This window comes from Raphanus sativus, chromosome 6, assembly GCF_000801105.2.
Source record: "Raphanus sativus cultivar WK10039 chromosome 6, ASM80110v3, whole genome shotgun sequence".
Taxonomy (NCBI): domain Eukaryota; kingdom Viridiplantae; phylum Streptophyta; class Magnoliopsida; order Brassicales; family Brassicaceae; genus Raphanus; species Raphanus sativus.
In genome coordinates, this window is record NC_079516.1 from 12,311,704 (window position 1) to 12,337,051 (window position 25,348).

The 25,348-nt window shown below is 36.6% G+C and overlaps 4 protein-coding genes and 1 non-coding gene across 9 annotated transcripts; 1 reads left to right on the forward strand and 4 right to left on the reverse strand.

Moving 5' to 3' along the window:
- Positions 1–97: 97 nt before the first annotated feature.
- LOC108805789 (uncharacterized) lies at positions 98–4,847 on the reverse strand. 5 transcript variants are annotated; one of them, XR_008935952.1, is made up of 5 exons: positions 4,413–4,847; positions 4,242–4,332; positions 4,013–4,167; positions 1,256–3,929; positions 98–692 (listed from the first exon to the last, which is right to left on the reverse strand). XR_008935952.1 is itself a non-coding variant. In XM_018577729.2 (5 exons), the coding sequence occupies exons 1-4, from the start codon at positions 4,791–4,793 to the stop codon at positions 3,918–3,920; spliced, it is 639 nt and encodes a 212-aa protein (XP_018433231.1). In that variant the 5' UTR covers positions 4,794–4,847; the 3' UTR covers positions 3,225–3,788; positions 3,904–3,917. The 5 variants fall into 5 exon arrangements, 3 of the variants coding, with proteins under 3 accessions (XP_056845257.1, XP_018433231.1, XP_018433232.1); XR_008935953.1 differs by lacking the exon at positions 98–692 and having other exon boundaries at positions 1,061–1,526; positions 3,623–3,929; XM_018577729.2 differs by lacking the exon at positions 98–692 and having other exon boundaries at positions 3,225–3,788; positions 3,904–3,929.
- Positions 4,848–5,349: 502 nt separating this feature from the next.
- TRNAV-AAC (transfer RNA valine (anticodon AAC)) lies at positions 5,350–5,423 on the reverse strand. Its single transcript has one exon. It is a non-coding gene; the product is annotated as a tRNA-Val (tRNA).
- Positions 5,424–12,513: 7,090 nt separating this feature from the next.
- Positions 12,514–14,031, reverse strand: LOC130495543 (uncharacterized). The gene is made up of 3 exons (XM_056986950.1): positions 13,687–14,031; positions 12,959–13,513; positions 12,514–12,786 (listed from the first exon to the last, which is right to left on the reverse strand). Exons 1-3 carry the CDS (start codon positions 14,029–14,031, stop codon positions 12,514–12,516), a joined length of 1,173 nt encoding a protein of 390 aa, XP_056842930.1.
- Positions 14,032–15,129: 1,098 nt separating this feature from the next.
- LOC130495968 (fatty acid amide hydrolase-like) lies at positions 15,130–19,054 on the reverse strand. Its single transcript, XM_056987648.1, has 21 exons — positions 18,967–19,054; positions 18,761–18,839; positions 18,566–18,675; positions 18,429–18,489; positions 18,165–18,355; positions 17,951–18,080; positions 17,789–17,866; positions 17,573–17,720; positions 17,393–17,505; positions 17,245–17,320; positions 17,087–17,158; positions 16,838–16,889; positions 16,678–16,758; positions 16,497–16,580; positions 16,323–16,426; positions 16,142–16,234; positions 15,994–16,062; positions 15,834–15,898; positions 15,653–15,714; positions 15,431–15,526; positions 15,130–15,337 (listed from the first exon to the last, which is right to left on the reverse strand). Exons 2-21 carry the CDS (start codon positions 18,837–18,839, stop codon positions 15,260–15,262), a joined length of 1,842 nt encoding a protein of 613 aa, XP_056843628.1. The 5' UTR covers positions 18,967–19,054; the 3' UTR covers positions 15,130–15,259.
- A 4,030-nt stretch (positions 19,055–23,084) lies between these two features.
- LOC108806852 (uncharacterized) lies at positions 23,085–24,950 on the forward strand. The gene has a single exon (XM_018579055.2). The coding sequence runs from the start codon at positions 23,226–23,228 to the stop codon at positions 24,672–24,674; it is 1,449 nt and encodes a 482-aa protein (XP_018434557.1). The 5' UTR covers positions 23,085–23,225; the 3' UTR covers positions 24,675–24,950.
- The last annotated feature ends 398 nt before the right edge of the window (positions 24,951–25,348 follow it).

Sequence of the window (25,348 nt, forward strand, 5' to 3'; positions counted from 1 at the left end):
AACCTTCATTAAGTGTCTTAGCCAGATTATAAAGTCCAACTTTAGGGTTTTAACCCGAAAACAATGTTTTGCGGATTGAGACGAAAACCACACAACATAAGATAAACACTTATACGTTTTAATAAACGTTAAAGGAAATACTTACAATAATTTTTGTAATTGTGTTATTTCATTATTTATGATCATCTATACAAAGAAACCTCATTATTATGAATTACATTTGTATAAGAAATGACATAGGGAAAAAAATCGATGTTTTCAAAACCCCAAACCCTATTTCCTCGAAATTTCCTCACAATATTGTGAGGAAATTTCGAGGAATGTTTTCCTCGGACTGTTTTTCATTAACCAGGAAACCCTAGCCGCGAACAAGAGAATTTCGAGGAAATTTCGACGACCCCCTTAAAAAATATCGAGGAAATTTCGACGGACCCTGTCCGTCGGACCCCTCATAAATTAGGTTTTCATTCTTTTCTTCCCCATTTCTCTCCTTCTCGATTTTCCTCTCTTCCTCACCGCCTCCTTCTCCTCTCCTCTCTCTTCCTCGCGGCTCCTCTCCTTCTCCTCTCCTCTCTTCTCTCTTCCTCGACGGATCTCCTCTCCTCTCCTCTCCTCTCTTCCTCTCGGCCTCCTTCCTCTCCTCTCTTCCTCTCCTCTCTTCCCATGTAAGTTCATATCTCTTCTCTTCCTCTCTTTATAGATCTCGAAATTTAGGTTGTTAGATAGAAAATTCTAGGATTGAATGGAATATTTAGGATTTGCATGTTTGGATTGTTGTTTGGATTGTTGGTATATTTTTTTTTGATTTATTTTGTGTTTTTGATTTTTTAAAACGTTTTTTTGATTTTTTAAAACGTTTTTTTGATTTTAAAACTATTTTTTGAATTTTTAAAACGTTTTTTTGATTTTTAAAACGTTTTTTTGATTTTTAAAACGTTTTTTGATTTTTAAAACGTTTTTTGATTTTTAAAACTATTTTTATATATTAAAACTATTTTTATATATTAAAACTATTTTTTTATTTATTAAACTATTTTTAATATATTAAAACTATTTTTAATATATTAAAACTATTTTTTGTAATTATTAAACTATTTTTAATATTTAAAACTATTTTTATATATTAAATCTATTTTTAATATATCAAAACTATTTTTTGTAATTATTAAACAATTTTAATATATTAACAAATTAAATAAATAATTGTATATATTAAATAAAATTTATTTATATAAAGGTCTCAAGAGGAACATACCCGCTCTCGACAGCGTCGTGGTCGTGGTGGTTCGGGGAGCGGCTCCATTTCGGGTTCCGCATCGCCGTACAGCTCCTACCAGACATCTCCTTCTCCATTTCCCTCTCATTCTCCTCCCGCTCCCGGTGTGGCACCCACTCCTGCTCCTGCTCATGCTCCTGCTCATCCGGCACTTCTGAGAGTTGCGGAGTTTGTTCGACAGCCGGGTCGTGACCATCTTCCATATCTCACTCAGTATCCACGTGGACAGGGTCAGACATGGTAATTAAACCTATTTTTTTTTCATTAAAATTTGATTCATTTAAAATATTTAATTCTAAAATAATTAATTCTTTTTATTAGGTTTGACCGATCCGGGAACGGGATCAGCGGATGGATCAACAGTATGATGTACTCGTCCCTCGACAATGGACATCCGACTTTCACCGACTTCCCTCTCGAGAAGCAGCATATGTGGTTTCAACAGTTTGCGGTAAGTTTTCTATTTTTTACTTATTTTTTACTTATTTTTTTCATCTTTAATATTAATTTTCTACTAATTGTGTTTTATTTTCAGCAACAATTCAACTGGAATGCCGATGATACGTTGTTTATCTATTACCACTTCGTCCATAAAGTTATGGACAACTATGGGAAGCAGATGCACTCGTGGAAGAAGAAGTGGGAAATAAACAAGGTTCGTTTTTATTTATGATACAATTTTTTTATTTTTTAAAATATTTTTTTATTTATTTAACAATTTTTTTTTAAAGGTTCCAAAGGGGATGGACCCGACGGTCTGGCGGGAGTTGAGTGAGCATTGGAGTAAGAACGAAGTCAGAGCAACTTCTTCCACCAACTCCACCAACCGCAAGAGCGACCGTAAGGGAAAGGGCATGTACGTCCATAACTTGGGTGCTCAGTCTTTAGCCAGTCTGGGAGATCGCTTGGTAAGCTTGTCGGTTTTTATTATATTATTTAAGATTCTAATATTTTTTTGTGCATTTCTTTTAATTACTAATGTTTGTTTAATTTATGTTTTTTTCAAGGCGCAAGAAAATGAGGGGGAGCCGGTTGATCATCTCCGCCTAATAAAGACGGCGTATACCAACAAGAAGACCGGCGAGATTGATGATGGTGTTGTGAGGGATGTGGTCACCCTCATCGACAGTCAGATGGAACAGGAAGTGTCTCAGCTTCAAACCGAGGATGACGATTCGACGGGATCGACCGGCTTGCCTCGGGTTCGGATCAACCAAATCGTTGAAGCGGTAAGTTCATTTTTTAAAGTTCAATCCATTTTTATATTATTTAAATTTTTATATTATTTAAATTTACACTTTCTTTTTCAGTCGGTTCCAAAGAAGAAGGGCCGTTTGTTCGGTTTGGCTCGTCGGTCTCCCTCGGTTCCGTCTGCTTCTGCACCACCACCGTCCTATGTTGATCAAGAAGTCCTTCTGAGCCAGATGAGGGACAAGGATGCTCGCATATCTGCGCTGGAGTCCATGGTGGCGAGTCAAGAGGCGGGCTGGGAGGCACAGAGGAAGCTGAACGAGCAAATGATGGCGATGATGAGGAGCATGAACCCGAACGCCAACGTCGACTTCCCGAACATGCCAGACCCGGACTTCCAAACCCCGTAGTTTAATTTATTTCAAAAACTCTAAATGTTTTCTTTTCGTTTGTATGACTTTGAATTTTAAATAATATGTTTTTAATTTAAATTTTAATTTTATATTTACGAATTTAAATTTTAAAAATATTATTTTTTAAAAAAATATTTTTTTTAAAAAATTTAATTTTCGGAATATTCCGAGGAACAGATGTCCTCGGTATATACCGAGGGAAGTGTTCCTCGGTATATTCCGAGGGAGGGTTCCTCGAAAATTTTCGAGGAGAGCAGCCCTCGAAAATTTTCGAGGAACCTGTCCCTCGAAAAATTTCGACGAATGGCTTTCCTCGAAAATTTTCGAGGAACACCGTTCGTCGAAATTTTCCGAGGGACAGGTTCCTCGAAAATTTTCGTAGGTCTTCTCCCTCGGTATAATCCTCGGTATATACCGAGGGAATTGTTCCTCAATATATTCCGAGGACCTCTTCGACGAAGGACAGTCCTCTAAATTTCCTCGGAATTATGTTTCCTCGAAATTCCGTCACAAAATTTCGAGGAAATTTCGACGGAAAATGAAATTTCGACGAGTTTTTTTCGAGGGACATTTTCCTCGGTATTTCGTCGGAATACGCTTATTCCGACGAAATACCGAGGAAAAAGCCCCTCGATATCGCCGTGTTTTCTTGTAGTGAAGGTAAGAACAACAATATGCCAACTCTTCCCCGCCTATTGTATAAATCTGTTTGCCCAAAATTTTTCTAATCAAACAATCTAACCTCTTTTTTAATCATAGGACCAATGAATGAATCTTGAGAAAAGCAGCAACCGTTGTCATGAATCCTGAAGAATGAAAAGCTTTGTTCGTAAAGACACGACTGACCATCTTTATTCACCACAAGAATCTCTGGCAGCTTCCACAAGTCCAGCTTCTTCTTTGCTTGCCTGTGTTCTTTGCAAGATGTTCATAGGCTACTTCCTTTGATTCTCTATAACATATCCCTAAGGGCTACTTTCTTTGGTTCTAATTGTGTGTGACACATGGAAGTTCAAGAGTTACCTTTCTGAAGCTGATCAGGTGATATCCTACACAAAGAACAACACTCAGAATAAGTTGAGATCAAAAGTTGATAAGACATGAAACAGAGACAGACCTTTTATGTACGTACCTTAGTCTGGTTAAGGGAAGACAAATAAGTAGCCATGAAACAGACGATACCGTCAGCAATATCTTCTTCCCTAACAAGAACATAATCATCTTCTGTTTGACCCTCACCCCATACATAATCATCTTCACTAACTACGTCCCAAGAGCTACCATCTTCTGCCAAAATTCAACAAGTTTTATCTCTACAAGTACCAAAGACAAAAAAAACTGTAATGAAGTTCATCCAATACCAGGAAGATCTTGGAGAAGAGAGACTTGAGCGAACTCAATCTTTTCCCGAAAGTCATGACCTTCAACTCTAGATTTGATGAGATCATACAACTGCACAAAGATCCCATGGTGGATCAAGTCACAACCTTTTAAATAAGAATTATAGTGCAAATCAATTAAAAGGAGGATACTTTATCGGTTTCAGGATCTTCTTGATCAGAAGAAGAAGAGAACTCCTCTTCTTCCATCTCCGGCGAGTCGCTGTTATTATCCTCCTCTTGGGAGCCACGGGTGGGACCTGTTTCGGTGAGATTGAGCAGCTCGAGAGCTCTCTGGCAATCCTCGAGCAGATTCTGCAACGTCTTCCGCTTGACACGAATACTATCTAACTCGACTACGGGGTTTGATGAATCATGAGTCGAGCTGGAGACCTCGATTTCCATGGAGTGTAATTGAAAGGAAACTCTCTGAAGGCGTGGAAAATCGCAAGAGATATAGAGAAGAAAGAGCAAGGTTCGTGCCTTGATTAGGGGACAAAACAGAAGTTCCTTATGTTTATTTCTATTTTTCATTTTTTTTTAATCCTAATTAAACTAAAGGACGCTGCTAAGGGCTCCCGATAAAGATGGTCTTAGCTGATAGGCTGATAGCTACCCTACCTTACAACAGTTACGATTTATTTCTACGGAGTTCAGAGTTAGAAGCGTAAGTGTCAGTGAACGTGTGGTCTTTTGAGACAATGACAATACCAGACTACACGAGATGATGAGACAGAAATCAAAATATGAGTGTGCTTAGTGTAAAATGGTCTTACTAGATTTAAAATCTTTACTAGATTTAAAATCTTTACTAGATTTAAAATGGTTGAGTTTCCTTACGTCGTCTACTATGAATCGGGACTATATTGAGTTGAATATGCCGACACATGTTGCTGTCCCGTTTGCAAAGACTGATCATCACCTGCTGAGATCATTAAAATGACTGAACAAAGACACATAAAGAAAGTAAATGACCTAAAAACGAAAGACTGAGAAAACATAATATATCTAGCAGAGGGAAGAAATCAGGACGTGTAAGGAATAAACCAGTCACAGATTCACAATGTATAGAGTGAATAAAAAAGAATAATGGCTTCGCCCGGGTTCGAACCGGAGACCTTCAGTGTGTTAGACTGACGTGATAACCAACTACACCACGAAACCTTTGATGTCATACGAACCCTACCATAGGCTATTTACTTACCGAATTAACTAGTATATTCATTATTTCTCCTTGTTTGGATCAATAACAAAAAATGAGATTTTTTTTAAATGAAATCTATGAATAATAGGAATCCTGATTAATTCGAAAAGTTGTGAAGTTTCATTGTGTTGAAGAGTTGTGTCTTTTCAAAAAGTTGTCAATTTTAATTAATTTTAAAAGTTGTGAATTTAAATTATGTTGAAAGGTTGTGTTTTTGAAAGGTTGTGTTTTTTAAATATTGGTTAAGAATTTGTGTTTTTGAGAAGTTAAAATTGAAAAGTTGTGACTATTTGTATAAATATCTTTTCGAAATAATTACCTATATTACCTACAAAACAGAAAAAAAATTTTGCAAAAAAAAATAATTACCTATAAACTAAAGGATGCGACTATTTAAATGTAAAGTTGTGACTATTCAATGAGAATTTCAAAACCTATAAATAGCCTTTATCCATGCATTTCTCAGAATACTAATCTAACTAATAATAAAATAGTGAAAAAAAGAAAGTTCTGTGTAGTTACTTGGTTACAAAGTTTTAGAAGATATTCAAATTAAACTTGTCAACAGAAAAACACCAGGAAGATTTCTACGTGTTTGATAGCCAAAAATTATATTCCTTTCAATTAATTGTTTGATTTATTATCCCAAAAAGCTTTGAAGTTTATACACTGAAACTTAAAGTTTTCTATTTTCGCATCTATTCATCATCATTCTTCATTTCTGCATTTATATTCGTCTTGATTTTACTGTTGCCATACGTCGTTAGTTATTTGTTTTTCCGTTCACTACCGCCCACCCAAAGCCGCTGATTATGTGAAAGCCCACTGTAACAACCCGATTATTCTCTTCTACGCAAAACCCTACAACAACATAAGAAAAGGATGATCAGTCAAAGAGAAAGATCACTTCTTGTCTTCTTCCTCCTTGATCTCTTTTATTTTCCATTTATCATATCTTTTACTTTTTCTCTTCTTCAATTCTTTTTGTTCTCCTTACACTGATGACGAGACGTTGTGTTATTGACGACGAGACATGATCAATTATTCACCACCATAGACAAAGCATTGATGTTGAAGATCCAACGACGTTGCTTGTTGCCGTTATGGAGAACGAATGAGCCACCGTTCCAACGCGACCAGGCACGATTATCAATCATGAGCCACTGGAGGCGCATGTAATGTCATCAGAAAGCCACGCTGTGATACACCGGAGATCATACCAGAAGCCATCGATCCTAATCCAGTCCATAAGATTAAAGTGCACCATTTACCAAGTGTCTTGTGAAGCAAGCAATTTTGTAATAAACCCTAGCTTTATATAATTTAATTTTGTCTCTTGTCTTGTGTTTTGTTCCTTTCTGATCTGGTATGACGCTGGTGAGTAGGCGGTCCATGGAAAAACAGGTTTTTTTATTCACATTTCATTCTCTGATCGTGGTTAAAGGTGTGCGGCTTAGAACTTTCAATCAGCGTAGTTTAGTTCTTAATATGTTTTGCGTGGTTGAATTTAGTCTTATTGATTTATTCTTGTAATTTTTAAGGTTTATGTCAACTTCTTAAATGACACATTGCAACTTTTGGTGGATGTAATTTTTAGTAATGAACCAAGTAATTCCAAGTTCCAACAATTGTGTTTTTCTTCTTTGTTGAAAGAAAAGTTGTGTATTTTCAAAAAAAATGAATCTTCATTATAATATCAAATGGTGTATGTTTTCATAATTTTTACTTTAAAAAAAAAATAAAAATAAGTGTTGTATCTTTTCATAAGCAATATATGCAACTTTTCAATTTAAAAACTAATTGAGAAATGCAACTTTTCATATAAAAAACTTTAAGAGATTCGTTTTCTTTTATTAGATGAATATATGTGACTGTTCACTTAAAAGATGTGTCTCTTTATTGAATATATGTGTCTTTTCTATAGTGAACATATGTGTCTTTTCCTTGAACATATGTGATTTTTCACATAGTGTCTCTTGTCTATAATCTATATATGCAAATAGAAGATAATGAGTTGAGTTATATATTTAAAATAAATAAATCTAGAGAGAAAGTAAAAATGTTTTAGAAAGAGAAAGCGATGAGGAATCAACTATAATGGCATTTGAACGGTGATAAGTGGTTGATTTACATCTGTGATACACAAATGTTTGTGTGTTTTCATCTTAAAAGTTGCATTTGTTGAAAAATGTTAAATTGTAAATATGTTTCAAATGTTGTATTATTTTATTTTAAAAGATGTTTTTGTTGAAAATAAGTTAAATTATTAATATATCGCAAAGATTGTGTTGTTTCATCATAAAATCTTTGAGATATACTAGGTAATTACCCGCGCTACGCTGCGGGATTTCTTCATAAATTTAATATATAAATAAATACACTTTTGATACTAATCCTAAGTTTTGTACTAAGATATTTATAATCTAAACAATTATCATATTTTCTTACATATTTGTTTTCTTGTCCTAATTTGTGATTAAATACTAAAAAGTTAGACAGTTAACAAAAGTGAAAGTTATCTTCTTTTTTGAAAAACGGTTTTCGAAGTGAAAGTGATATTTTGGTTCACTTGCTCTACGTGTGGAAATTATTTTATGTGTTTGTCATGTATAATATATAGCAATTTAAATGTTCTTCTTCTTGCATTATCAATTTAAACAAACAAACTTCAAAAATATTACATATTCACAAAAGTCTCTGAGAAAATTTCTGCTGTTCTGTTCTCTTACATTTAAATATTTTGAGAAATTAATACTTATATACGTATATGGACAAACAGATACGCAAATTAAAAATCTACATAATAATAAAAAGTTTCTTCATATCCGCAAAACCGTGATGTACATTAATATTTGATCAGATCGATATAATCTCGTCAACCTGATTCTAATTTTGGATTCTGAAATTGTGTAGGAGTTCATGAGTAGTAATATCATTAATAGTTTAATCAAATCAAACTCGATTCGAACTGATCGAATCACAATAATCGATAAACCAAAATATTTCTGATTCGTTAGCCGGTCCGGTTTTAAAAGAGAAATTCTTGGGTTCACCCCTAAAGTGAACCTTTAGGTTCACCCGACCAATAGAAATTCGTTATTTTATATTCAGTATCTTTTAAAAAAGGAAACAAAATATTGCCAAGTTTTATTATGTTTTTAAAATAAAAAATAAATAGAAAATAATAGTAGTCGCAAAAAAATATATTTAAAATACCGTCGACAAAACACTAAACCTTAAACCTTAAATCCATGGTAAACCCTTGGATAAATACTAAATCTTTGGATTTAAAAGAAATATATTTTTAACACAGTCAGCAAAATATTAAATCCTAAATACTAAACCCTAAACATTTGGGAAAACCATAAACCCTTGGATAAATCCTAAATTCTAGGATTTAGAATTTATCCAAATGTTTTGAATTTACCAAGAGTTTATGATTTACCCAAAAGTTTAGGATTTATCCAAGGGTTTAGGGTTTAGTATTTAGGGTTTAGGATTTAGTGTTTGCTGATAGTATTAAAAATATTTTTTTTTTAAACGTGTTTTTGTTTGCGGTTAATATTATTTTTATTTATTTTTATTTTTCTAGTTTAAAAATATAATATAACTTGGCAATATTTTGTTTCCTTTCTTAAAAATACTGAATATAAAATAACGAAATTCTATTGGTGGGGTGAACCCAAGAATTTCCCCTTTTAAAAACACTGAAAAAAACTAAAACAAAATTTCCTTGGATAGAACGATTCCGAACGAGTACTCGAGAATCTGTTGAGAATCTCCTACATACTCATAATATATCGTTAATATGTATATATTCTTCTGTTTCTTTTGGTAAAATAAGTAATAAGTAGAAAGGTTTGCTGTAAAAAGAGAGAATGAAATGTACTCAAGTAGATAGCAAAGATGAGATGGATAAACCGAATATTTCATATCTTACACAACATCTTATGCTACATATTTATATAAGAAAATCAGATTAGTAATCTTTGTTTTCTCCATACCTTGTCCATACTTTTAAGCCACAAAATAAGTACTTGACAATCTAAGATCTAGACTTAGATTAATATATCAAGCAAACTCAAAGATTTTTAACTAACCAAAATAACAGTAGCTTTCAATAACTTCCTTGAGTTGTTGCTTTTCTTCTTTCCCATGTTTTATGCTTTTCGTTTGAGAACAAATATGGATCATTCAAAAAGTTTCCAATGCAAGATTGAAGATTCAAACAAGTCTTGTTTCCGATTAGTTTGCATCATTTCAAAAAGGTACTCTACTGCGTCTCTAAATTTAACCAAAAAAACTCTACTGCGTCTCTTTCTTTGGCTTTTTTTCTTCACATGAGCCTCCTCTGTTTCACCTTCATCCTCTTCCTCATCATCTTCTAGGATCGCCATCTTCTTCTTTGTTTCAGCTTCAACCCATTGTGTTTACTACAACTACTCTACTTCGACCATAAACCAATCATATACTAACTTAGGAATACAGAAATATATGTGATATGTAAACAGCAAAAAGAAAATTAACCTTCTCCACTAAAGCCTGAGTCAAATACAAGACCTGTACGATGCTGATCCAAGAAAACCTGCAATAACAGTTATTACGAGTGAATAAAAATCTATTTCACAAATTAAAGAACATTAGTCTCCATGTAGAGGAGTGTACCACAGAGATAAGCTGCTGTGTCTTCACGTCACATTACCGTAATTATGGTCCAATCCTGAACAGTTTAATAAAATAACACACAAATGAGATTGTTGAAAGGCATGCATATGATTTTAAAGTTTATGTGGACAATACGATGCATCTTCTTACCGCAAGGAGCTATCATTTGATGTTGTGGATGTCTAACCACAGTTTTCCTGCAACTGAGAGGATGGATTACTTGTTTGATACATCAACGTTGTTTGTGATACATCATACATAGGTAGAGAGAATCAGTGGTAGCTTAGATGTTCCCATAGTCCGTCTGCAGCAAATATGAGAAACTGATCTTGTGGTTAGAGCTCATGCTCTGTTATAGACGGTGCTTACTCAAGTGTCTGAAGCAAATATGAGAAACTGATCTTGTACTACACATATTTCCTCCCAAAGAAGACAAAGTTCTCTAGAATTGATCAATAAGTCCAAAGTTCAAATATTTTAATGATTTTCTAACTACTAAAGCTACTAAACAAGTAACCATTCCAGCAATCAAACAAGGTGATAACAACAAAAAGAAGTAAGGTATTTACCTCTTCGCGAACCCAAACCATATTGGCCAAGACTTCTTGTGACTCTCTGGTACTGCCGCCACCAGACTTTCTCCAGGGACAATATTCCGATAACACCAATATTAGGTTTGTCAACACCAAGCATTTAAACAATATTAGGTTTGTTGGTTTCTGGCATAGGCCGCCGGAAAAGGTTGTTATCGGAGAAGAGACTTGAAAAGCCGGAACTTTCGTCGGCCTCAGCCACATAACTGTAGAAGAGAGTGATGAAGATCCCTGATTGGGTCTAAAATTCTTCAGCCTTTGTCTCCTTCATTGTCTTCTTCCCTAAACGACGGTAACACAGAAACCCTAAACCTCAATTCTATAGAACTCTACTCATCACCACTTTTCACCTCCGTTTCTACACCCTCCCTGAAACCACTGTTCTCACCTCTCCTAATCCTGCAACCAAACCGAATCTCCAAAACTAACTTCATCGTCGATTCGTTCCTCTCCTCCGCCGATCTCTCCTCTGTCGCTTTCTTCCTCTCACACTTCCACTCCGACCACTAATCCAGCCTCTCCTTTTCTTGGTCCAGAGGAATCGTCTTCTGCTCTCACACAACCGCGGGCCTCGCCAAAAAAATCCTATAAGTCCCGTCGCAGTTCGTCTTCCCTTTGCCTATGAATCAAAAAGTTACGATCAATGGTTCCGAAGTTGTTCTCATCGATGCGAAAGAGGAAGAGAGAGAGAGAGCGAAGACCACATCTGATTTCTCGATCAGGTTGAAAGAGGAAGAGAGGGGGAGATCAAAGAAACCTTTCTGATTGTTGAGAGCTATTTTATCGAGAAAGGAAGAGAGCGTAGAAATGTGACGTGGAGAGACAAAATGTTGTGAGTGGTTCTTACAATTTTTTCATTTATTGACATGTCATTCTCATATTCATTTTAAAGTCTGATGTGTCAACACCAGGAGAGAAACTTGCTTCATTACTGTGTGGATTTGTTTATTTTAACATCATCTTTAAAGTCTATTAGTTATAAGAATTGTGTGTTTTTTTTTAAAGTAGTTACTAAAAGTTGCATCTTTTTATTCTTACCTATTCTAATTATACATAACTGTTTAACTTTTTTAAAGAGTTATGTATACACACAACGTACAAAATTTTGATTGTAGCGTAAATAAGGTTAAATATTCAGTTGTTTCCAAGATTTTTAAATAACTTAGATAAACATATAATAAGACATATATATTATTTTGTATTGACATGTTTATAATTATTACAACCAAACCTATAAACATAATATATATATTTTCGTATCATCAATAAAAAAATATAGATGCATGCAAAATAATTTTGTAACACATATATTTCTTTGAAAACAATTGTAAACCACTTTTTCTAAAATGTTGTTTTGTAAATAAACTATACTACATTTATTATTATAAAATGAGTTCCCGTGCGATATCGCACGGTTCTCTTACCTAGTGTTAATAGTAGAAATAGTGAATCTATTCGATATTCTTACACCTTGCATCGGATTTGGATATAAGTTTTTCGGTTCAGCTCTTGGTTTCCGGTTTTAATTTGGCCAAAGCTTATTCCCAAGTCCCAACATAAATCAACAAACAACTAATCACTTGGAAAAATAATAATTGTTGAAATGAAGTTATAATGTAATTTACAAATTTTATAATTTTAGCACTAAAACATTTTAGGATGAGATGTTTGAAACATACTGCATATTGCTTTGAAATCATCTCTCACATTCTGTAATTTTTTTTCTTGTCTGAGTAAATAATAATTAAAAAAAACAATGAAAAGTCTCAATCGCCTTGGTTGAAGAGTTACACTAAGCTTTAGTCTTTGCTGATTGTCCTGTGGGGACACTTCCACCGTTTCCAGCTGCTGCGTTAGTTGGAGAAGCATCAAAAGATATATCCATAGTTACTCCTTTCTTGGCAGAAGCTGCTTTCACGAATTCACCTACTGCTCGACCCCATTTCAACATGGACGATGTCAGTTGCTTACTTTGTTCAACCGTTACCGCACCCGGACCGCTCTTCCTCATCTCAACCAAAGAATCTCCCATTGTCACCAAACCATCAACCAGCTTCCACGGATCCTATTATCGCCATTAAAAAAACAAAAAAAATGTAAAGAACATGCTCATATATATATGTATATATATATATATATATATATGTTAAAAATCTATAACAAAACCAACGTGGAGTTGGTCTAATGATTAAAATTTTCAGATCATCGAGTAAATGTCTAAGGGAGTGAATACTTACTGATGTTCCAGCTTTGGTACCATCCAATGGAGACAAAGCTAAGAAGAGGTGCATAGCTTTAGTTGTAATAGTATCGCTCTCTATTGAATATGTATCAGGTGAGACCGTCTTGAAGCTGGCCATGAAGTCATTCAGCTTAACAAAGAACTCCTTGAACTCTTTATTTGCAAGACACCTAGTTTCTAGGTCAAGTAAGAAGGATTGCATGCCTTTGTAAGCGAATGGTTCAACCTCTTTTCCCGTTTTGGGAATGTTTCTTAAATAGGCAGGTAACGAGAACGGTGATGTTGATTGACGAACGCCAGCTTGTTTAGAAAGAGACGCATATGTAGGGTCGGTATAATCAATATCAAATTGTTTTAGATCGATTGGTTTGCCATTTATCTCGGAGACCGCCTTCACAAATAGACCAATCCTTCCGACCCATTCGAACATAGACCCGGACAACCTCTCCCATTGTGGATCAGGCATTTTTACATTTGAAGTGCTTGTCTTCATCTCAGTAGAAACTTTCTCCATTGAAACCAACGCCTCGATCAACCTCCATGAATCAAACTATCACAAAAATACACACAATCTTTTTTTTCATTAGAAACTGCAACCAACATGCTAGAACACAGTAATTAACTATGATTTAACCTATGATATATTAAACCTTTTTGGATTATCTACGATTTTTATCTACAATGATCATTCACTCGTTTGGTTAATGACTAATGAAAACTTACTGATGTTCCGGCTAGGGAACCCTTCAATGCAGAAATAGCCGTGAAGAGCTGGTCAGATTTGCCTGATCCGGGTGGTGCCGGTTGAAAGCAACTCGTTATGTAACCTTTCAGATTTGTGAAGAAGTTCTTGAACTCTACGGTGGTGGGAGACTTGCCCTCCAAGGCACCTACGAAATCTAGTAAACCTTTGGAAGCGTAAGGCCCAAACTCTTTGCCCGTTTTGGGAAACAGGGCCAGATAATCTAGTACTGAGAACGTCTTCCCTTGAGTTTGAGCTTGTGTTTCATATACATTGCTTAATGCAACTAGTAACACTAAACCTACTGCTAATGATATTCTTCCCATTTTTTCTTGGAGAAACTGAATATAAAAAGAAAATATTTATTCTTATTGTGACTTTTTTTGTTTTTTTGTTTTCTATGGGATATGCTTCCTAGTTTATAAAGATGTTTAGAAGTCAAAATTGAACTAAATTATAGGCGTCGAATGGTTAATTTTTCATTTTTATTGATTTCCGCTTTTCTCTCGATCTATTTTTAGAAAGGATCGATTTATTCATCAAACGATAAAATTGCACCAATTGTTTATTTATTTTTATTTAATCTCCTCTTCTCTCTCAATCTATTTGTAGAAATTAGTATTAATTTTTTCATCATACTACAAACTTGCACCATTTACTTTTCTCTCAAGCTATTTGTAGAAAGTATCAATTTATTCATCGAACTATAAATTTGCACCAATTATAGAAAGGAAACAATATATTCATCAAACTAGGACCTGATAATAGATTTGATTTACACCAACCTTATAACGAACAAACATGTCTATAAAAGATCTTGGTATTATGAAAAATGAATTTGTTGCACAAAAAAAAGAATTATTCTATCATGTTAATGTATGTTTAATGCAAATAATTGCATTTTGCATGCTTCCTTGCCTCAAACTTAGTTCAGTGCTTGTGCTTTGGTTTTGTGAAGGTATCCTGGAAAAGAAACAAAAAAAAAAAACTACAAAAAGTTCATCAACAACTGAATCATTTACAAGTAAAAATCAATCCTTTCCGACACATTTTAACTTTCCTTGCCCAAGCAAGTCTAACTTCTTGCTGAAACATTGTCTTCACTCTGTTTTTAAGTTCCTGAGAATGAGTTCAGCTAAGATATCGACCCATGTGTCGGGTAATGTTTGTGTGTTGCTTTTGGAGAGGTAACCAAACTATAGTGTAACCGGTTTTCATGTTTAAATGCGCAGTATTTTCGGATCAGACAGTTCAGTGACTGATTATCCGGGGAAGATTTCAAAGGGGATCAGACGGTTCAGTGCCTCAACTTTGTATGCAACATTTATTATTAACTCTCAAAGATACTTTGTGACAACTGACAAACTTGATTTATCTTTGCTTAATTGAGACTTAAGTAACAAAGATTATAATAATGAATCATAGTCTGTCAACACCTCCAGTTATTGCTTCTATCTTATAATTATATCAGGTTTAACCAGAAAATAAACACGATGGATCAAAATGTAACCACAGATAAACTAAACATCCAGTTCAGAGAAACTCTTTGCCTTTTCACTTCTCTGTATGGATTCTGTTTGTCTTGAGAACATCGTGAAATACAGCAGGTTTCTTGGTAACTGGAGCCAGCTCCTGAGATATGCCACAATATATACAAGACCCCGTTTCAGTGGCCATTACAGAGAGAATGAGAAAGAAAGAAAGAGAGAGAGAGTGTGTGTGCACCTCAACAGCAGCAGCTAGAGAAAGAACTGTAGCTTCAGCCCAAGGTCTTCCCATTATTTGTAATCCTATTGGCATCCCTTCTTTATCATACCCAACCTGCGTTTTTGTTTTTGTTTTTCCATATGTTTGTTGTAAAAATGATTATTGCAAGAATGAAACAAGTGTATGAACATTATAGGTCCAAGTGTACTTAGATAATAATATAAATTAAACATTGCTTACAGGGACAGATATGGCAGGGAAGCCAAGGAGATTTGCAGCTACAACAAACCGCATTAGATAAGCTGGAAAAAAAACAAGCAATCTTGATATCAGAAGTTGAAAACTCTCAGTTACAGTACCTGAATAAGACAGAGAAAGTAACACCAAAAGTGAAGAAGTCTGAGTGTTTTGTCTGACCAACCTGCCACTTGAAAATTGGTTTCTCCATTTTCCACAGCCTCAAGTGGTATCACAGGAGCTGTCATACTGCTTGTACAAAACAACATTTCACCAACAAAGTAAAGTATCTGAAGACATTAGAGAAAGCAAATGTTCTGGTTACATGGAATAATTTTACGTACCCACATGTAGGAGTCACAATAACATCAACGTTTTTGAAAATATCCAAGTGATACTCCATCAACCTTCGCCTGTAACATATACAAGCAAGCAGCCACTATAGAGAGAATTGTTGTATAAAACTTATACAGTTCACACAATTACAATTACCTAAGACACTGAGCAGCAATATAGTCTGAAGCAGAGAATGACTTGAAGATCGCAAAGCTGGTGCGTGTATCATAAGATAACTTTGAATTTTTCCTGAAACGTGTAAGACAATGGAGGAAAATGGTTCAGACCAAGGTTTACTGCCTACTGAAATCAGAACAAAGCTTAAATAATATTATACCCAGCTTCACAGTAAGGAGTAAGAGAACACAAAGTTGCAGACCCAATCGACACAACATGAGCTGCACGCATCTCTTCCAGTTCAGGAACCACTATTTCCATTATCTAGTACCACATAGAGATTTTGGATGAAACTATGTTTTGATATAGAAACATATTCAAATGATCAGCTTACTTGGCAACCATGGTTGTTTGATAGGAGCTTAATGATGTCTTCACATTTGTCAGAGATGTCACTTGAATGAACATCATTAAACCACTGCATTACATGAAAATTAAGGCACTATAAATAATAGACTAAATAATTAAGATATTTGGAATATTTTCTAAATATTCTCTCTGCATCAAAAGCTCACCGTTGTATATTTCCCTAGCCTTAGAGATCCTATAGCATTGCCTCCATTGTGAGACAATAACTTGGGAAGACAAGGTGGTGTCTGCAGAATAATATCAAAGACCAAGTCATAGGAGAACACATTGCAAGAAGTCAAATGAATACATTACAACTCAATGTACCGGGTTCAAGTTAAGTCTATCTGCAGATGAAGATCCCAAGATTGCTGCATACCTGAGAAACCCACAAAGGCAGATTAGCCCCAAAAAATTGAACATTTGAAATGGTAGATGTGTGTGTTTGCTTTGAACAGTTTTACTTTTGTGTTATGCCTCCTCCACTCACTATTGTTGACTGCTTTACAAAGATGCCAATGATAGAAACAATATGGTCACTCACTAGGCTAATTAAGAAAGAAAGAAAATACTTACACCAAGACAGTATCTTCTAGGGATGAAGCAACTGGACTAACAACTTCCACTGTTCCACCTGCACACAATGACCTGTAGAGATAACAGAACATACACATATTTAAAAAGACAATAAAGGTTTTCTGTTTTTAAGGTCTTGATTCTATTAACTCTTTTACCCTGTCATGTCTGTCCGACCATATGTTGTTTTCAGTCCAGTTACACCACATAGTGATGCAGGGATTCGAACAGAACCTGCATTTCCAGACACGAGTAAGCCATACAACGCAAGATCAAACAAATCAAAGATAACTTTGATGATGATACCTCCACCATCTGTTCCTAGAGCAGCTGGACATAGTCCAGATGCAACAATAGCTGCTGAACCTGAAGAAGATCCTCCTGTGTACCTTTCAGGTGCATGCGGGTTTCTTGTGGTTCTGCAATACACAGCATACAAAGTTTTAAGACAAGTAAAGATTTGTGTTCTGTGCTGTCTTTGCTTACCCGTAATTCGAATTGTTCCCTGAAGTCCCCATTCCTAACTCATGCATATTAGCCTTGCCAAGTAAGATTGCACCACAGCTACGAAGTCTAGAAACAACCACTGCATCCTTCTCCACTGAACGAGCTTCATGCAGCCATCTTGTTCCACCTAAAAGATATGACAAATCTTATGACAGGTATCTTGTAAATAAAAAACATAAGAATGACATTACTCACCTGTTGTGGTATGTGGTAAACAGTCAATATCATCCTTGATTGTTATAATAACACCATCTAAAACTGATATTGGATGCCCTACAAAAACTCACATTCAACATGATCAATACATATCTGAATATGTTACTACAAATGGATCTCTGAGTCTGCAAAGTTACCTACCTTCTTCAAACCTACGTGTAGAAGCTTCAGCTTGTTTTCTAACTTCATTAGCATCAAAGCTAATCAAAAACGGTGTTGGAGACTTGTCATACCTAAACTCCTCTATGATTGAGATAATTTTTTCTGCTACCTACAAATCATCAACAAGGTTCTTAGATATGTACCAAAATAAATACAATAATTTTTTTTTTTTTTGAAAATTAACATGACTAACCACAGATGGAGTTGTCAGCTTAGATCTATAAGCATAAGCGTAATCACGTATCTTCCAGTAACGGAAGGATGAGCTTGAGTCTGCGTTGAAGCTAAGAGAAGGATCATATTGAGGAAGACACTTCAAGGCTGTTTCTAATCTGTCTACAGGGCTTTCATCTTCTCCAACAAGGACAACATCAAGCTCCGGTTCTAAGTTCAAACAATGATAAGTATATGTAATGATTAAACAAAAGTTTCATGTAAGTAAGTATACAACATATACTTTGAGATGGGAACACAGGTCTAAACATGGGCTCTTCTGGTATAACTGTGTTCCGAAAAATCTGCAAGTCACAACAAGGAGAAGCATATATGTAACTATTTGAATGATTATAAAGTGAGTCTGATAAAAAAACAGACCTGGGTCATGCCATTGTTCTTTTTCAATGACTCTACAATCAATGAGCCTATTAATGGTGTTTCAAGCATCTTAACAAACAACTTGAACAAGAAGCCAGTCAAATGAGGGGCTGCAAAGTTACATAAAACCATGTTAAGACATGTGTCTGAAATTTATGTAACGTACAGAACCAAAACTGCATTGTATTAACGAACCTTTGATGTCTTCTTCTTTATATTTGACACAAGAAACATCAACCTCGTTCACCGGTTTCATGACCTTATACTTACCCATCTTATCAAAGCCAGAAATAAAAGACGTTAAGTTTTAGTAGATCACACGTCAGCAGATTCAGAGACCAGAGAATCAGAACAATGGCTATGGAAGATATATAAATAGATTGCAAAAGTCAAAGAAGAACCTGAGAAGGTTGATCTGATTTGGCGGTGATTAGTTAATGAAGCTGACACAGATTTTAAGAGGCCGTGCGGATGACCGGTGAAGTTTGTTGGAAACTTGAATGGTTTGCTTGTACTAGATTTGTTGTATATTGAAGAACAAGTCTAAAGATATTCTCAAAATTGACATAATAGTCCCCTCAATCGTGTGAAATTTTATTTTATCCCCCTAATTGTTGTTTTACACTTCTCCTCCCTGTATACCCGTGCACACATTTCTACTAGGATTTTTCAGCACTCATAAGCATGTTCAGTTATCTAGAAGAATCAAATAATGCGACTATGTTGTATATCAATAGTGAAATGAAAAGTTTTTGGCTGAAATGAATAGGTTGTTGGATTATAAGCATATTTGTCATAATATTGTTGGTTGACATAATCAACCAAAGATCAAGAGGCACGGCTTGATCGAGCAACATCATCTACGACTAGTCAGCCCATTTATCATATGGATATTCTAATTTAAAGAAGTCATTGGTGATAGGATGCACAAAAGATATATTAAAACAATAATTTTTTATTTAAAATATCAACATTGTATTCACATGAATAGTATACATGTTTTGTATTTAATCGTGACCATACTGTTTATAAGGAAAAACTAAGATAATTCAAAGATGAAAAGAAATTATGTATGCCATCATGATAACAACTCAAGCATGCTGGTGAGATACGTCTGATATAAGTTAGAATAATTGCAACAGTTTAACCACTTTTATAACAAGGTTGGCAATATATGGTAGAATAAGAACAAACAAGTGAAGGTGAATACACAGTGACAATGTTAATATCTTCTTTTTTTTTTTTTTTCCTTTAAATTTCCATTTTATTATTAAAAACCAAACCAAAATTACAAAGAGAAATAAACTACTACTGAAGAAAACTACACAAAAAACTCAAAATAAACTAAGCCAAGTACCCAGAGGAGTGAGGGAATCACTAGAGGGCAATCGCATATTGCGAGAGATGGGATCCAATCTGAGCTGCAAAGTTTTCTTTACTTCCTGAATAATAGTTTGAGCCGGTCTACTGATGTTTGTGTGAACCCTGGAGTTTCTCTCTTTCCAAAGCATATATATAACTGCTTGGAAGATCAGCTTGATGATAAGAAGCTTGTTTGGATCGGTCGTTGACGTCTTCAGCCAACGGAGGCATTCTTCAAAAGGAGCAGGCGGATTCAGACTAAGCCGAGAGCAGAAGAAACTCCAGACCTCAGCACTGTATGAACACTCAAAAAAGAGATGTTGCATGCATTCATCAAATCCAGAACAGAGCAAACAACTTGGAGAAATGTTTATACCCCAACTTCTCATTCTATCTCTAGTGGCTAATCTGTTCCACGCCAGAAGCCAAGAAATGAAGGCATGTTTAGGAACTCTACCTTTGAACCAGACTTGCGTGTGCCAGAACACCGGAGGACTGGGAGGGTGAAGAACATTCCAAGTTTTTGCAGTAGAGAAGTGATCAGTGGGAGACTCGTTTCCCATTTTCCATAGGTATCTATCATCACTTGATGACTGCACTATTGGAGTGGCCGGTGGCAAACACTGCTTCAATAACGAGATGATGGCGTTCCTACTTCGCGAAGCACTTAGCCACCAATCTCCATTTCTTAAAGCATCAGCCACCGTGGCATCTTTGTGCATACCTGAGACTGCAGGCCCTCTCTCACCAGTTAGGTGAATCAGAGGTCCCAGTTCCGTCCAATTATCATACCAAAAACTCGCTTTGCTTCCTGTTCCAATCTCACAAACCACAAAGGGACGTGCAAGAGCACGCAGTTTGCAAAGCTGTTTCCATATCCAGCTATCTCCCTGTCGAGGGTTAAGCTCCCAGAAATTGTCGGAACCGATTTTGTTTCTCCTAATCCAAGAAACCCATAAAGATCCTCCAGCTGCAAAAAGAAGCCATATTAGCTTCAGAGCAAGAACCTGATTCCAGTCCGCCAACCTCTTCAGACCCAAACCTCCCTCTGCTTTCGGAGTGCACACTGTCTCCCAGCACACTTTAGCTCCTCTTGCAGACTGAGGCGCACCTCTCCATAGAAAGGCGTTACACATCCTTTCCAAGATTTTTATACAATCATTAGGCAGAATAAAAATCGAAGTCCAGAAGGTGATAGTAGAGTAAATTACTGCTTGAATGAGCTGGAATCTACCGGCAAAGGACAGATGCTTAACTGTCCAGGAGTTGAAACGCGCTTCAATCTTATCCAACAAAGGTTTGAAATCCGACTCTTTCATCTTCTTACTAGAAAGAGGCACTCCAAGATACCTTACTGGAAGCGAGCCTTGTTTGATACCCACTGCCTCCGCCAAATCGTGACAGAGAGAGAAGCTGCCCCCATCGATCAGAAGCTCCGTTTTACTTCTATTAACACTCAATCCCGACATGTCTTTGAACTCATCCAGAATCTCCAAAATTCCTTTCAAGGATTCCTCAGTTCCATCAAAGAAAACTAAGACATCATCTGCGAAACTCAAATGAGTGATAAGAGGCTCTTCACAAGAAGGGTGGGGTTTGAACCGGTTTGTCCTAGCTCCCTCATCTAGCATCTTAGACAGCACATCCATGGCCAACACAAAGAGCAACGAAGAAATTGGATCACCTTGCCTGAGTCCCTTCTTTCCTTGGAAGTAACCATGAAGCTCACCATTAATCACCAAACTGAAAGAAGTAGTTGTGATGCACTCTTTGATCCAGTTGATCAGAACTTCCGGGAGATCGATTGCTTGAAGCAGATTAAGGATAAACTCCCAGCTGATATTGTCGTAAGCCTTAGCCAAATCAATCTTCAAACAACCTCTTGATACTCTTCCTTGCACATGAAAGTCTGGAACTAACTCAGAAGCCAACAAGACATTTTCACACAGCAGCCTCCCCTGAAGAAAGCCAACTTGATTTCTCTGAATGACCTCATCGATAAACATCTTGATCTTCTTCTTTATGACTCTGGCGATCACTTTATAAATGGTGGAGCACAACGAGATCGACCTGAAAAGACTTAACCTGTCTGCTCCCACCACTTTCGGAATTAGAGCAATTGCAGTAGCGTTGAACTTTTTTAACATTCGACCACCAACAAAGAACTCTTTCACTGCCACCAGCACATCTTTACCAACCACTGACCAAGCTTCCCAATAGAATTCAGCAGGAAAACCATCCGGACCCGGCGTCTTACTCTTTGGCATAGACATAAGAGTTTGAGTAATCTCCTCATCACTCGGCACTGCACAGAGCGTCTCTACTAACGGGGTAGGGCATCGGTAGCTCACCCAGTTCTGAAGAAGCAATGCCGAAGGAGGAGAAGTAAGGGGGGAGACCGTCCCCAACAAATGGTGGAAATAAGAAACCACCATATCTTTGATCTGCGCCTTATTTATCACATTTACTTCATTCTCATCCATTAAGTACCTGATGGCATTCCTTGCTTGATGAGCTAATACCATTTGTTATATTTTGCTTGATTATGCATAGATCAGTAAACAAAAGATGAGTGTTAGGCCTTTTTACAATTATATTTTTGATGTTGCCAAGAAATAAAAAGATCAGTTTAAGGGGATATAAGATTTGGTTTATTATTTTTCAACCTTTCTTGTTAATTAGTTTTTAATTAAATCTGTTTCTTTTCTTTGAAATCAAGGGAATAAAAATCTGATAAATATGAACCATATCAAAACAAAACTAATTCAACTAAACTTTAACCCACCCCAAAAAAAGAATCTAATAACCTAAACTAAAAACACAACAAAGCTAAGACTAATTCGGGGCTAAAGATAAAGGACAGTGACCTAATTATTTAGATTTTTCATATCTTCTTCTACAAATCTTACTTTATGACTTTGAATATTAAACCTTAAAATAGTACGCAACTTAGTACTTGCTTATAAAATACTCCCTTACTGATTAACTTCTTTTCTTAGAAAAACAAAAAAGCTGGTCTAACTCTTCTTCAACGTAGAAGTATCAAACACTAGTTAGCTGGACCCAGCATAGAGTTCCAAAAAGTCATACTAATCCATGAGTAACGTCACAAGACAGTCACACATCAACTCCTTAAACTCATAAACTCTGACAAACCACGTGTAATAGAGCAATAAGTTCACGTACCACAAGGTCCTATCATGTTATCATTTTCCAACACCACACCACCACCACCGTTTCACCCATCATATAATCAAAAATCTTTAAGACAGAACACACTTTAACTTTAACTAAAAACATGGAGAAACTCTCTTACAACTCCTATCCAAACTCAACCGACTCATCTCCTCGATCTCGCGAGATCGATTTCGACAACCCTTCGCCATGGGACGATCAGAACCACCACAACCAACAGAGCTACAAAGTGAGGTTCATGTGCAGCTACGGCGGCAAGATTCAGCCGCGTCCTCACGATAACCAGCTTACTTACGTCAACGGTGAGACCAAGATTCTCTCCGTAGATCGCGGGATCAGATTCCCCGTCTTGGCCTCCAAGCTCTCCGCCGTGTGCGGCGGCGATGGAGACGTTTTGTTTAAGTATCAGCTTCCGGGAGAGGATCTAGACGCGTTGATCTCCGTTACCAACGATGATGATCTCGAGCACATGATGCATGAGTACGATCGCTTGCTTCGTGTGTCGTCTAAGCCTGCGAGGATGCGTCTGTTTCTCTTCCCGGTTGTTTCTTCCGGTGGGTTTGGATCGGAGGGCTCTACTCATTCGGATCGTGATCGGTTCGTTGAGGCGTTGAATACAGGTATTAACCGGTCTGAACCGGATAAAACCGTAACCGCTCCGTTGAATAGTGCTGATTTTCTGTTTGGGACGGAGAAAGTTGCGGTTTCTCCGCCGGCGGCGGCGGCGGTACCGGTGGTGATGGAGCATCATCCGCCGGTGATCCAACCGGATCACGCGGCGGAGATGCACAATCAAATGCTTGAGTTTCAGAGGATGCAAGTTAGGGATCAAGAACAGTTACTTCAACAGCAAGAAGCTGTTTATAGAAGGAAGAGTGAAGACGGTTTAATCTTCTCTCCGCCCTACGCACCGCCGCCGCAGATGACGGTTCAACAAAACAATACACAAGCTCCTCCAATGACCTTCTGGCAAGGAAACCACAATAACACAGGAGGTACGTATCCAACAACCGCTCCGGGAATGGGATTACCGGAGCAGCCGGTATACATGATTCCAGCTCCAGCTCCAACTCCAACACCACATCAGGGAGGACCTGTATACCACGCGCCAGGGGTCGTGAGACCAGTACAAGGAAACCAAGGTGGCTACTACCCTCAGGTACAGAGGATACCTTCGGATACTTACAGGGAACAGCACCAAGCTGCCTACAACGTAGCTCAGCAGCCACCAGTAGGAGCGAGGGCACCACCACAACAACAACAACAACCTCTACCTTTTACCTCCGTTCCGCCTCAACCGCAGTACTCTGCCGTTCAGCCGCCGCGTCAAGTGGTGGGATTGCCAGATACAACGGCGTATACTCAGGTGAATTACGCTGGAGGAATGGGGAAACAAGTTTACTACACGGAGGGACCACCTCCACAGTACCATGGAGGCGTTGGCTTACCTTTGAATGGTATGAGCGAATTTAGAACCGGACCAGACGGTAAGCCTGTTGTTATGAACATGTCACCTAAAGTTTCATCACAGAGTTCAGATTCAGCAGTGTGATGAGGTAACCAGATTATTGTTAAAACCATTTCAAGTTTCATCATCATCATCATCATCATCATATAATAGTGTAATTGAGATTACTTTGGTATTTGAATGTCTCATAAATAATATTTACTTTCGTTTTAATCTACTTTATAAAGTTCTTGATTCTGAAATTTCTATAACTTGTTGTCTTATTTTCATGAACCTTGTCTCTTCTGCATGCACTTTTTCTTTTCTTTTCCTTTTGCCTATGTCAACAAGATTATTACGTAATTTGATTAAATTGCTCGATTGGACTTATTAAACATAACGGTTGTACATGAGAACTGATGTGAAAATGAATCATATTTTGTGGAAAATCAACATTTGAAACTCAATAATTGAACTAGAGAAGTAACGATTTTAAACAGTTTATCTCGTTTGATTGAACTTTTATTTTTTACTACTAGATAAATTCATGGATGGTCCACACGGAAACAAAAATATCAAACCTTATTTTAGGGACAGGTGTTGTGTGAAAGGATGTTAACAAGTTTGAATATTTGAGAATCTTTGGAAGGATAGAGACAGCTTTACTAGCTCACTTACCGCCATTGTCGTTAACCCATCAGCTCCAAAAAAAATTTCAATGAAACAACAATCATTGTTGTATCATAACCATATCAATGAATGTATCCAAAACAGGTGTC